The 14,654-nt window shown below is 38.2% G+C and overlaps 1 protein-coding gene across 1 annotated transcript in view; it reads left to right on the top strand.

Annotated features, from left to right (window-relative positions):
- Positions 1 to 313: 313 nt before the first annotated feature.
- The window catches only part of SYNE1 (spectrin repeat containing, nuclear envelope 1), a 315,179-nt gene continuing 300,838 nt past the window's right edge, over positions 314 to 14,654 (top strand). The window contains exon 1 of the mRNA XM_014950654.1: positions 314 to 491. Within this exon, the coding sequence (XP_014806140.1) occupies positions 428 to 491 (64 nt within the window). The 5' untranslated portion in view covers positions 314 to 427. The remainder of the gene's footprint in view (positions 492 to 14,654) is intronic.

Below are 14,654 nucleotides of genomic sequence, written 5' to 3'. Positions count from 1 at the left end.
ACAAGCATCCTCAGGAAAGCATTGATTTCTGGTGCATTGCCAGGTTTTTTTTAATGATTTGTTTTTGCAGCTTCATTCTGCTGATGATTGCCAAGCAAGCTTTCAGCATTAATTGTGTCTCTGGCTGGGGTGTACAGTATGCACAGAACATACCACTCTTTACGTGTTAAAATAGCTATTAAGACCCAGGGTTCTTAATCTTGCAGAGATGGTGGAAGTTTCCTCTAAGCCTTGGTGTTTTCTTTCTCAGGTGCTGAGATTTCTCACCAGTGCTGTCCCCCGGCCCTGCGAGGGCTGGTTTTGGACTGGAGGCATCTGAGTGCCCCAGGCATGGTGTGCCAGGGCTGAGGGCTGCACGCTGAAGGAAGCCGTCTGAGATCCTCATCAAGACTTCTGTCACAGGAAGTGGACACGCTGCAAAGACATCATGGCCTCATCCCGATTAGGGGCAAGATCTAGAGATATCGCCAATGTCATGCAACGGCTTCAAGGTAAGAGGCTGACTCGGGCTGGAGCCTTCTGCCATCCATTCACAAATGGAGGTTCCTGTTTTTTACTGTAGTACACAGTCAGGACAGAATTTCTGAAGTTTAATAGCTGTTCTAAATTTATTTACTGGAAAAGATTTGTAGTGTATCTGAAGGGCTCTGATTATATGAATCCTTTGGTTTAGCATTATAGTGGTGTTTAAAAGCAGCTGGTATTATGAAGGCGGATCCATGGGACAGGACACTGAATTGAAGATTATGTGACTTTGGTTCTCTTTCTCCCACATGACCTGATTGGGCAGCAGTTTTCTCATAGAAAGAGAATAGAAATTTAATCCATCCTCTTCTCAGCTCTGAAGTCTACAGGTAGATCAGCTGTACTGATAAACTAATGTTTATTAGTTTATCAATACTTGCTGTCTTCAAAGGAGAACTGTAGCTCATTACATGGTTAAGCATTGAAGAGTTCATAAGGCAATGAGCGAATTATTAGTGCTGAAGTTGGTGACCTTTTAGATAACATATCACAGGATATCTTCGTAGTATTTATTGAGTTTTCTTTTTTTTTTAAAGTTCTTATAATAAAGCATTATTAAATAAAGTTACTGTTTTAATTTTGTTTTAGAAGTTATATGCCTAAATGCTACAACTAAAAGCTTGCCTTGAGAATGCATATTTTTGTTCAAATGGTGCTATTGACTAGAAACAAAATGTGAGTGTGGCTGTAGGTTTCACACCTGTTAACTTTTAAACTTAATCATAAATCCTGATCTCTTCCTTTCTTTACACACCAGCTTCTGCTGACTTCAACAAAGCTTATAAGAACCCCTGCTGCCCCCTTCTGCATCTTCTAAGTCTGGAAACTTTATCATCTCGTGGCTTTTCCTTCCATTTATTGTTTCTCAGTTTGGGATATCTGAACTCAGCTTCCCAGCCATTAGATACAAAAAGCATGCATAATTTACACTTAGGCTTAGTAGACTAATAGAAGAATACATAAAGGTTCAGAATCTGTCTCATTTAGGCCCACTACAGCACTTTTCCAACTCCAAAATACTCCTGTTTGATGTACCGCAGACTTTAGTACAGTTACTGTCTTTTTCCTTGCTGTTTTAATTTGTGTCTCCTAATTCTTGGGCTGCAGTGGTTGTTCAATGGTTGTTCAAAGTGCACAAAACATAGAGTGAGGAAATATGCTCTGCACAGAAAACCTGTGATTTAAACATTAGGATAAGATGCTCCAGGTAGACACAAATGAATGAGAGAGTGCAAGGGTACAGTGAGGCAACATTGCTCACAGAACAGGCAGGGGTCTTAGTACGTTATCTGTGTATCTCAGTGTACTACACGTTTAAAAGAAGTCAGGTTCTTAATGAGGATACCAGAGAAAAAAAATTAGATATTTGAAGGAAGAACTGAAATAAGTATGAAACTGAGTTCCCTACTGAAGAATATGAAAAAATGCATGTGAGAAATGGCAGAAGGTTACAAAGGCAAAGGAGAGGATCAGGGAAGATTACCCAGCCTGGTACTCTGAAGCAATGAGTAAGGACGATGCTATAGGAGTTATTTAGAGAGCACATGGACTATTAATTATCAAATTGTTATCTACCAACTTTCTAAACATCTATAAAGCTGTTGCGACAAAATGACTGTTCTGTTTATTTGCAATTTGTTTTGTTTTTTTTACATAATCGTTTTTCATTTTTGTGTATTTTGCTGTGTAGAAATCCAATATATAGTTCAGTCGGTTGTATATTTGTGGGTTTTTTCTTTCTGGAAATTAGGCAAGAATAATTAAGTGACCTTTTAAGTGAAGATATTTTATAAGAAAATGCATGAATTAAATGCAAATTTAGCAGCGTGTTAGTTTGAAGTCATACCTATGACTGGAGTCTTTTCTTCTGAGATGAAATCAGTTCATCTTGGTATTGCTGGGATCTGAGTTTTGCTGCAGAAGCACTATTCCAATAAATACTTCACCTGTGCCAAGACTGGAGTGTTTGGAGCCTGTCTTTTTTTAGTCTGTAGCTCTGCATTATGGATGAGCAGGCAATCTCCACCTTGGCCCTTGTCAATTAAGGTTGTTCTACCTTTCAGAAATTATAGTCAACTGAAATAGGAGCGGGGACGGATGTAGGAACACAGAGATATTTCTTGGCATCTTTGCCTGGCAGCCCAGAATCGGTGCAGTTGGAGCTGGGGGGGTGTAGCTCAAGGTGAGAGTGGAACCGACAGCATTCCCAGCGTGACAGGAATGGAGATGGTTTGGGGGAATCCGCTTTGCAACACCAGCTTTTGTATCTGGCTGTGAGCTGAGGCGGGAGAGTCCTTCTTGTGTGACACCGTCGGCGAGTGCTGGAAGGTGTCAGTGCTGGGAATTTGTCAGGAATGAGGGAGACAGGTAAAGTGAGCTGCACTCCCTCCTCCACGTTGCTGTCTCATATTCACCTCGCAGGTTTCCAGCCAGTGTTTGTGGTGAGAGAGCGTAGGAAACAGCAGAAAAATACTACTCTTCACAGGGATTCTCAACACAAGTTTTGAAATCTCTGCTGTATGTACTGCAAATGAATGTAATTATATCAGCTCTCCTAAAAATTGTCAGAGGGCAACAAAGTAGGTTCTGCTGTCGTTTTGGGGTGTTTGGGTTTTTTTAATTAAAAAAAAATTTTTTTGAGCCCTTTCCCTTTGGTGATTATGACATTTGCAATACACTCTGTAAATGTTTGAGATTTTTAATAAGACAGTGTATCACTCCCTCAGAAATCCGCTTGGGATAAACAATCATAAAGATGTGCAGCTTGCTGAGTTTGTATGCAAACGTGAATGCAACTTGTCTTACCCTGTGGTGCCTGGACAAAGACTTGTTGTACTATTGTGCTCTCTGCCCAGAAGAATGGAAGATCTACTCCATTAGACTGGGTCAGGCAGGGCACAGGAGAGAGGTGGGCATTGAGAATAAGATTGATCATCTCTAACCTCATCATCACTGTCATGCTAATAAAAATTGAGACGTGGGGCTATTCATTATAGCTCAGTCTGCACTCAAGGGAGAGAGACATGCCTCTCCAGGAGATGATCCCTTCCCACTTGAATTTTAATTAATAAGGGCATGTTTATGAAGCAAAAATCCTTCCTATTATATTTTAATTCTGCAATTTTATAACCTGTATAGACAAGGGTTGCAGAAAAGAGTGGCCTTACTACTTTAAATGGGGGTGGGGGGCATCTTTGAGGAAAGGTTAATCATAACTGGTAAGATAGGCATAAAGCCACAGAAACCATCTCAAACTTCTGCTAGATGCATACCTTTAGCTGAATGTGGCATCTTTCCAATAGCTTCTGCTTATCCTTCCCTCAGTGTTCACTCTACTGGTGCTACCCTGCTCAGTGCTCAGGGATTGCCAGGTCTGTCCCACCTGGGTCAGACAATTCAAGCTTTCAAGGACATAAATGGTGGTGTGACCGCTACAGGAGCTAATGCAACTTAAGGCAGGTGTTTAAACAATATACTGTTACAAGGCAATCACTTTGTGGTCTTAAAAAAAACCTTCTACAAGTGGTATGAAAGCATAAAAAAAATTTTATTAATCTTCTGTTAGGTTCTGGGTTGCACCAGTGTTTCTATAAGGCTCTTAAACTCATTTTGGCTCGTGGGAGTCTTGGGCTTTTGTAAATTCCCTGTAGAGAGACTCCATAGTGCAGGAAAAGCTATGGTGAGAAAGCAAGCGATGTGGTCATTCATGAAGGCACATTATGATGGAAAGGAACCATAGTTGTTTCTAATCACACACTCCTGAAAAGCTTCAACACACACAGGTCAAAGTAGTTTAAAGTCCAGTCCTTGTTTTATGTAAAGTTACCTACAACTGAGTGTCACCTGTAATTTTAATAACTTCCTTATATTAGCACTATTCACAAAATGCTGTGGGTCGGGTTTTTTCTGGGTTGTCCTCCCCTCCCCACCCCCTTCCTCCCCCCACCTGCTTAAGTTTTGACTCTTCTTTTCCTTTCTTTTACATCTTAGCATTTCTTTTCCATGCCATGCTTGCAATAGCCATTAATCAAACAGTAGATTTTTTTTTTTTTTTCCCCTATTTAGCTGATAGGCACTTTGTTAATATGTACCTTCATCCGCCTTTTCCTTTGGTTGTTTTCTAAGTCAACAGTACCAAGAGCTGCAGTTTAACATTAAGCTAAGCTGATTTAATGCATACCTGCTATTGAAAGCTTCACTGCATGCGTGTTCCCAACTTCTTTTTCACCAGTGCTCTTTCTCCTCTTACCTTAGACTTGAACCAGCTGAAAATTGGTTTGTAGAGGTCAGGTGAGCTCCTGGCAAAAGGGCAAATACCAGGATCTCTCCTTTCAATGCCATTTACTATTTTATCATCTGCGCAATCAAACTGCAGCTTCATATTTGTAAATGTGAGCGAGATTGAAAAGGTGTGGTTGGTCAGGAGGGGAACACTGCGCACCTTGCATAGTTGAGTTTTACTCCAATATTACAAATACTGCCCCAGTCAAGGTTTACTTCTGTCCAGTTTGCTGGTGTGTACTGGTTCCGTGTAGTCCTGCTGCTGCCTATTCTTTGCAATTTTTTTACTCTCTGAAACGTCCCAGCTTGATTCCTGCAGCTTTCTTGGATTTGAAAGAGTCTTGTGTTGCAAAAGATGCTAGTGTAAATTATTAGTCTCTCTGGTGAGTAAATCTTGTAATTTAGGCAATTTGTTACATATTGGCAATGTGTTAAGGGGGAATAGACTCTTTTGACTCTATTGACTCTGTAGACTATTATGACCTGAAGGCCAAGTAAATCTAAATGATGACTTGGGAATCTGAGCAGCATTATAGCCCATGTGTTACTACACAGGAGGAATTCAAGCAGGATTTAAATATTTTATTATTTTTTTTTTTTTTTCAGTGTGAGAAAATTAATATTTCTTCAGAACAAAATATTGAAATATAAGATTTATGTGTGTGAAGGTTAAGACAGCTGGAAAAAAAATCATAGCTGAAAAGGCAGTCATTAAAGAGTAAAAAAGAAAGAGACTAGAGATCAAGTGTTTTCATTTACTCCAACAAAAACATGTGAAAAGGTTAGGCTGCAGCCAGAGGTATTCAGGTTAAATATTAGTTAACATTGGATAAGGAATGTTGCTAAGGCTACCTGTGAAATCACCATTGCTAGAAGTATTTCATTCTGGTTTATGCATATGGAAACAAGTCCTGCAAGAATCCACTTCAGGTCTCTTCTGACTCGGGTATCTGATAGTAATAATCTGATCTATTGCTGGCAGAGACAAGTTCTGAGCTAACTGTAGATGTTGCAGAACCATAGGAGAAAAATGACAAAACATTTAACTAGTAGTACACATGACAAAAGTCTGCACTGAATTCTGGGTATCATGTTGTATTAGAATGTTTTGTCATATATAGAGCAGTAAGTATCTCTGTGAAAGTAACCATATGATGGTGCAGGGTTTTTTTGCTGCAGTTAGCTTTCATTTTGTGTTCTCCTCAATGAGAACACAGTCCTGGGTCAGTCTGTGCAATGCAGCATTTGTTGAGTGCAGCATTTGTTTGATTTTTAGAGTTTTTCCTTTGTAAACAAATTCCACATTAGTGTTTTAAAATATATATTTTTTTTAAAGACAACATTGTCATCTCATTGTTTTTACTTTTCTACTGCTTTTTCTTCCCAAATCAACACATTTCTACATATTTTTTTTCTCCTTGCTTGCACTTTTGATGATCACAGCACAGTTCTAACAGGTTGGCAAACTAATCTGTGCTCCTCTTTCCACTTGGTTGATGGTCAACCAGGATAAAAAAACACTAAGGATCACACAGGTGATATAAATGTCAAACATATTTGCATTTGAATTGCTACTTAAGAAAAATCAACATATATTTGCAATTTTCTTCTGGGACAAAGTATGTATCTAGTGTAAAAAATTGTTGACGTGGTAGTGTCTCATACTGATATTGCTTTCATTTGGTTCATAAGAACATAGTTCATTAACTGAAATTCTTCTCATTTTTTACTATTAAAACACTGAGGACAGGATTCATTAGACAAAATGCAGGAGGCACAATACAAGAGGAAAATCCTCCTTGGTTCACTTTACAGGCAGTGGTTAAAAATGGTGCTTCTGAAATATCGTGGATATCCAAAATATGTCAGGCGCGTTGTGTTTTATATGAAACTGTCTTCAACAGCTCCACTCTGCTCATTCTAGTTTGACAAGTTCATATGTAGGCATCCACGCTGCAGCTGTTTAACGTTGGTTGTGATAAGTCGCTGTCTGAGGCTCAAAAACTGTTTTCAGTTGACTTTATCTTAAAATAACATCTGCCATATTTCTTACTGGTGTGAAAGGGGAGGTATTTGAAGAATTCTAAATAGGAACAATAACGTGTCAATTTTGAGGGTTTAGTGAAGATAAAAAATTTTAAGAAGCAAAATATTACAGTGATGAGTATTTTTGTGAGCACCCCCTGTATTCTGACAGGCCGCTAGACAGACAGTTATTTTAGTAATAGTGTTGGGTTGAGGGTATCAGGAAGCAGAATGTCTTTGAAGTATTATGATGTCAAGCTTTTCTGTGCAGGTTATGATATTTGTCATTTGTCAGTTTTGTGACTTCTGAATCATTTCCTATTAGAGAATACTGCAGGCTTGAAAAATTAAGCTTTATCTTCTCACAGTAGTATCTTCTTGCAATGCATCATCTACATCTTGGGGTATTATTATTACATTTAAACATGGCAAATTGTTGTCATCATCATAAATAACTCTCCCTTTTGGAATGCCACCTCAGTTGTTTTTTAATACTAGAGGAAGAGAAACTTGCAGAAGGACATATCTCTTGGCCTTAGTTACTAATTAATAACCATTAAAATAGTTTTGTAGAGGAACTATTGCTGGCAATGCTTGTATACTGACATAGACGCTTCTGTAGTATAAAGGCAAAATATTTCAGTGAGAAAGTTCTACTGTTTTCCTGTAATCCTTTTTTGCCCTTTTGTTGAAATCAGAAGCTTCACCACCTTTAATTATCAGAATGATAACATACTTCAGAGAATATACTTCAAGGTAGATAAAACACACAGAGGAAAAAAAAAAAACCACCTAATAATTATTAGCAATTTATTCCATAGACTATTTCTAGAATGCAGTTTTTATTTTGTACTTTAGATTTCATTTGCTTAAAAATATCCTAGTTTCTGTCACAAAGCTTCTCCTAGTGAGTCATATCACCGAATTCTAATTTTAGACTCGCACTGAGGTTTTTTAGATGGTAGTTGTGTGTATCCAAGTGAATCGTCTATTATTGTGTGCAAGAAAACAGGCTACTTGTTCTGTCTTTCATCTAAAATGAGAAGGAGCCTTATGAGGGAAGTGTCAACAACCTATTAAGAGTCCAATAGTCTATTTAAAAAAGAAGGGAGAAAAAAAAAAACCACCCAAAAAACCCCTGGCTCTTTGGAATTTATTTCTCAGCAGTAAGCTAAGAAGAGATGTTTGAAATACAGGAAGTTATAACTGATTACTTAATTACACAGCCAAAGTTTATAGTCAAATTCTGGTTGCTTTGTTTTTTGGGGATGTATGTTTTATTTTTCTTATTTATTAGTAGACTTTAACTTGTGGCCAGCCCACACAGAATATTCTTTTCAGAAGGTGTGTGAAGGAACTAGGGCTAATTTAATAGCTAACCTCCATCCTGTTCATTGAAACGGATCCTGGTTTATTTTGGGTTCTTAGTTGATTATTTTAATTCAATACAGAACTGTTAGGGAACTAGTAGAATAGCATCCCAGTGTTTCCGGATGAGTAACCTCCAGGTAAGCGTGGAAGAAGGACTGATGCCAGGTTACTACACGGTGAGGACGGTTCTTCTTGGGTTCCATCCAGCCCTGGCACAGCTTGCCTGGAGGCCAGGCCCCCACACCTCAGCCTGCTCTCCCCCCTCTCTCTGCTTCATCTCTCTCTCGTGCTCCCACTGCTGAGGAATCATCACCGTTAACATCCAGTGTTGTGGAATGTTGTTTGGCATTTCGTTACACGGAATGTAAACATTAACGTACTAAGAGACATCATTCCTGAACCTGCTTTTACTGTAACTTCACCAGACTTTTTATAATTGCATTTCAGTATTTGTTACATAGCCTTTAGTACTTCTAAGAGGATTATGCCCTCACTGATGCACATTGGTTTAAGTGTCTATGGAGAATGTATGTTATCTTTTTATAACAGTTAGGCTTGTCACACAAATCTGCAAAACCTATGAAGCTCTAAGCTGAAGACTGTCATTGTGTTCACCCTGTTGTGAGATACATCTGGAACACTTAATCGCATCTTGTACCTACGTCGCTGTTGCCGTGGAATGAGTTACAATTTAGTTTACCCAAATCACTGACTAGCTTTTTGGCTATGCCAGTTCAATTCCCAGGGAAAATTCACCCTCCCCTTTCAGAGATGCCAAAGCCTGCACAAATGTGGTGTACCGTTCCTATGCTTTCTATATGTTACTTATTCAGGGCAGCTGGTGTAGCTTGCCATAACTGCACAGGCTGTCATGCCTCCACCAGCTTGTTTGGAGGTTATTAGGGGTGTACCTGGAGAGGTACAGCTTCTTCACCATACAGTGCCAAGGACCTTATGTCGATGTGGACTTTCTGTACATCTTTACTCAAGGCGCTATGGTGAGGAAAGCCGCTCGCTTCCAGACCTTGTGAATGCAGCAGCTGTTCTGGAAAGGTTTTATCTTAAGCTCATTAAAACAAAGGAAAAATCTTCTTTCCATAAGGTGAAGGGAATGAACTACAACGGCAAGAGTAGGTGAAGAGTATTAATGTTAGCTTTCCGGTCTTGAAGGGAAAAAAAAGAAACCACCTTATGTACAAGATCACAGTATTCGAGAAGATACAAGGCCAAGCCAGTGTAGCAAAGCAAAGGAATATTTACTTACTTATAGTGGCTAATAGATGGAAAAAGAAAAAAAGCTGTCTTAGGAATGCAGACTGTAGTTTTCAGATTTAACTGTTGATAAGAAATTACAGTTATGTGGTAATTTCAGTTTTTGAACTGTCCTTTCACTCTTCCAAGTAAATTAAAGTAAATCATTACTACAGCTGAGTTTGTGTAAAGACCCATCTCTCCATTCTGTTTGTTTTGGCCAAGGTTTCTATGTTATTGTCTCATTTGCCAAGCCGTCCTTAGACTTTTCCATGTTCAAGTGGTGCAGCCATTCCCGGTACTGAGTCAGAACTGAGACTGCAAACTGCTACTTGTTTAGTAGTTGCAGATACGGATGAATTTTCTCTCTTACTTGCCTCCTGTTAACAACAACGGTGATGAATAACACCACCTGTTTAGCTCCACTGGGTGTTTCAGAAACACTGTGTGGTTTTTCAGAAGAGAATTGAGAATCAACATCACAGTTAAAACAGTTGTGAGCTATTTAACCAGTCACTGTACCAGCCCAGTCATTCTCTGTTATTAATTGGATTCACTCCATACTGGAGTGCTGTTCTTCAGCCTGGATGCTTCAGTTCTGTTCACACATGGGTGAAGCTGATGTGTCTTGTTACAGTGAGAAGGACATGAAATACCTTTTAATGGAAGTCACAAAGCTTGTGCTTCCATCCAAATGAGGAGAGAAATATTCAGGGAAAGGACCAAGATTTTCAACCCAGCTTGTATTTTTTTGCCTAGTGGAGGGCGTTGTCACAGGAACTCAGGCCATGGTGGTGTGAGGTGACCTGTCAAGTCTGTGGACAGGAGAGACAGAGGTGACACCATCCAAAGACCAGTCACAAATCAGTGAAAAAGCAAACGTGATGGAGCTGCTGTGTTAGCAGAGGTCTTCTGGTCATAATGCTTTGTTAGCAGATGTGAGTCACAGTAATAAAACATGGATAACCATACCCTGATTTGAGAGTGATTAGACAGGACATAAGGCTAATTAACCTGGATTTCTGGCTTCTTTGCATTACTGAAGTTGCAGGAAGAATAAGATTTGAAAAGGCATATGGGCACCTAGAGATAGATATTGCCATAAAAAGGCATGATTTGCATTTTTTATACCTCTTTAGATGCCTTTCTTCAACTTCAAAGACTTAAATACTTTATAATCTGATTCATAAACATACCAATAGAGTGGATTAAAAATCTTCATCGGTATTAAAAATTTAGAAATTAGAAATTTATTATTTGCTAATGTATTTAGTACTCTCAGCATAGATAATATTTTTAAACGTAAATACTTACTTATCAGCAGTTGTGAGCTGAAGTCAGCGGGTTATCCTGGACCTACTAACTCTGTTCTTTAGTGCCATGTCCATTATATAAAAGTGAGGCCGTATGACAATGTTGTTTACATTTCTAAAATACATATCCATCCTACCAAAAACTAATAGCCGTCATGAAAAATTGAATTGTTGCTTTTAAACTTTTTTGAATACAAAGCTCTGAATTTTACTGTAAAGCTTCTGCTTCCCAAAGAGACAAAAGTTCATTTTGTTTTTTTTTTCTCACTGACTGTCTCAGGAGCAGAAAATCTGCTGCTTCTCCATAACAATGTGTCATGGAAGGGAGAAGACTTTAGTTGTATAATTCGCTTTCTTGGTCTTGCTTTCCAGAATTGCCTTTTGTTTGGACACTTTGGTGAGCTTGTACACAGCCTCATTGCATAATACTTCTTTCATAATCCTGAGCCTGCCTTTTCATTTCTCTGGTTACTAGGAAAACTGGAGGTGTGACCAACTGCCAGAAGTGATTTGAATAAATAAAAGGAATCGTGAACTGTTAATTGTTGTGCTTACATCCAGTTTCCAAGAGACTAATAGTTCATGCTCACTGTCTCTGTGTGTTTGTATTTGAGATCTTGGGCACATTCAAAGCCTGTATTCCCTGGGGAAACTTGTGTCTGCACAAAAATATTACACTTCATATTTATATTTATCAGTAAGATGTCTTCAAGTTTGAATATGTGAATATGAATACGAATGAATGCGAATGAATACATACAGACATACGAATGAATGACATACATTTATGAATGAGATTAGCTAATGGGGTGCCATTGAGCTAATTCTTAGTAGTCAACGTTTTTTTTCTTTTTCTTTCCTTTTTTTTTTTTTTTAAATTTTGAAAGAGGTATGCAAATATGTAATGAAGTAGCACATTTTGACCTGTGAGGGTGGTAAGGATAGTTAATATCACTTTCCAGATGGGAAATGAAACAGAGGAAGGTCTCATTCTCACCCACCACTATGAAAGCGTAGGATGCAACGTGGCCTTTACTGCAGTCAGGAAGAATAAATCAGTTCCTAAAACGCTACTGAGTTGGTTAAGTCCCAGTTTGGAACTAAAATCAGGTGCACATTTATCTATGAATAGGTATCAGGTGCACATGTACCTACCAGTAGCTACTAATAGCTGTTTCTGTGTATTATTAATAGCCGGTTGTTCCTATTGAAGGCCCAAAATAGGGGGAACTCTGTCAGGAATAGGAAGTAGTTTGAAATTTGGCTTAAAAATTGCAAGTTACACATTCAGCAGCATGTTGACGAGTCATACAGTTTCATTTTAGTATATTTTCTTCAAATTTTCTACATTACAATATATTAGTAACCAAACATTTTGGAAATTGTATAAGCTGCAGTGCTTTTTAAAAAAAAATAAAATAATTTATTCTTGGCATAGTTAAAATGGCAAACCTCATTGTTGCAAATATGCAGCTATTTATAACAACAGGCATGACAATACAATAATTGTTCTCTGACTGAAATGCAAGCTGCCAGCAGATTTATACTTTGAATGAGACCAAATCTGAAATCTATGCCATTTCTCTTGTAGCCTTCAGTGACATGGCTAATTAACATAAAATTAGTGTCAGTGGTTAAGGAGCTCCGGTTATTCTCACAGGCTTGTTATGAAGTTTATGGTAATGTCATAGGTAATGCAAAAGAAAGAGATAAACAGATTTATATGAAAATGTGCATTGAACTTTCTTTGTGATGAAGGAAAAGGCTGGAGTCGATTGATCAAAATTCTGAACGTTTCACTGCTTTTCGTTGCTAAAAGAGAAAGAGTAAAGCACAGAAATCAGAGCTGAGGGGAAAATTAAATGGCCTTAAAGAGAAAAAGCCTATTTCTCACACACACGCACAAAAAAGTCTTTTAATGTTTTCTTTGCATCTACCAGCAAGATAAACTTGTTATTAAAAGTTAGATAAAAAGCTATAAATAATGTTTTCAAGGAAAGAGAACAAGCACACACATAGCAATACATGTAGAAGTGAAAGAAAAAGTGAAAGCAAAAAGTTCCCATATAGCTGCCTGATCGGTGGAACTGCTGAAAAAGAAATAGTGAGGAAAGGAGACTGGATATTGAGAACAGCCTTGAAAAATGAAAATGGAGAGAGAAACTGCTTTACATTTTTAAACATAAAAAATACTGTGGCAAGTTTTAACTGTGTTATTGGTTGTGAACTGTCTCAATCAAGTTAGTCTAAGGGCATGTTTGTCCTAAAGTTTGGTTTCATTCTTGTAGTTTATTGTGGAGGCACTGTACAATATCTGCTGTCAAAAGGCATGTTTGCGTGCCTCTGAGCACTTATCTCAGTGAGAAATCAAAGCCAGATTTCTGACTATGGTCTTGGGCATTCTGTTTAAAAATCTGTACACTCAAAAAGGAGTCGTCTTTCATCTGAATTAGTAATTTTAGTTCTGAGTACAGTCAGAATGTCTATACCATCATTACTTGCTGCTCTCTGTCAGGATTTGACTGCTAATTACTGGGCAGTGGGTGGATGCTGTGTTATGCTTCCCCGATCCTGAAGCATTCTCTTGCGCTTGCTCTGGGGACAAGTTCTGAGTTCTGAGCTGTTCATTCATCTGTTACAAAGAAGTACCTCCATTTCTTCTCCATTCCTGAGAAAGGGGCCCTGTTTTCTAGGTCATTACTTCAGTTTTCAGATAATTTGAAGCCCTGATTGCATCTAATTAGACTAGTTTCAGTCTAGTCAGTTGTTACCTTCTCATTTTCTTTGTCCTCTTTTACTAAAACTTATTGCTTGGGTTCCTTTACACTATCAAAACTGTCAATTTAATTACATTTTTAATGAAGAAATGACTTGGATGAGAGAAGGTTATTTTAGCATTATCTAATCTTCAGGGTTTTTTTACCATTTTGCTGCAAAAACAGAAAGAATTGAAAGCTGATATTTGCATATAATTAATAATGTGCGATGATTATTGGCTCAGATCTATTTTTTAGGCATTGCCATCTAGATTTATATCTTGGCACAGAGACATTTAACCTGAGATGCTGAGATCTGAGGATACAACTCAGTAGCTCCTCACTGAAAGCCATATGCTGCATTTACGTGACCTCTTTCATTCTGTCTCAAGCCGGTGCTACAGGATGCTGGTCATCTGTTCTCCAGAAATCTTTTTTCCTCCGTGACTGGACAGAATTGGTGGCTGATTGCCAGCAATGCTGGACATAAGCTGCTTTGGCAGATTTACCCTTTTAAAGCTGTGCTTTATTTGGAGGGAAAATTTTCTCCTTTCCCCCCCCCACAAAAAGCAAAACAAAACAAAACAAAAAAACCAACCAAACCTTTAAACAAAACAAAACAAAAAAACCAACCAAACCTTCAGAATGAGACTGAGATAAACCTAGTGCTAAAGAGAAAAAAATCACTGTGGCAAATGAATCCCAAGCTTAAGATTTTTAAGTTCACTAGGTCTCTGTAACCACAGTAAGGACTGACTGTGCTTTGCTGTTCACCAATGAAGATGAAATCAGATTAAGTTGTCGGCTAGTGATATAATGTATAATCTAATCATCTAATTTCTCTAGTTTCCCTTTGTCATCCAATCGTAGCATCAATATTAAGAGAATGTATACATCTAAACTTTTTCCTGCAACTGAGCCGAAATAAAGATTGAAAATCTATTTGATATACTAGTTTAAGCCTTTTACTGCTGTCTAAAAACCACACAGGGCTCGCAGCTGATGTGTTGTCCTTGAGGAAGAAGCTAGGTAGTTTGGTGAAGGCTGAGATAGCCATTTTGGAGAAGACGGCACAAGATGAACAAGATAAGACTGTGAGCTAACCTAAAATATTTCATAACTGTGAAAGCAG

This window comes from Calidris pugnax, unplaced genomic scaffold, assembly GCF_001431845.1.
Source record: "Calidris pugnax isolate Ruff unplaced genomic scaffold, ASM143184v1 scaffold24, whole genome shotgun sequence".
Lineage (NCBI taxonomy): Eukaryota > Metazoa > Chordata > Aves > Charadriiformes > Scolopacidae > Calidris > Calidris pugnax.
Note: the sequence above shows the minus strand (reverse complement) of the source record. Positions and strands in the feature narration are given on the sequence as shown.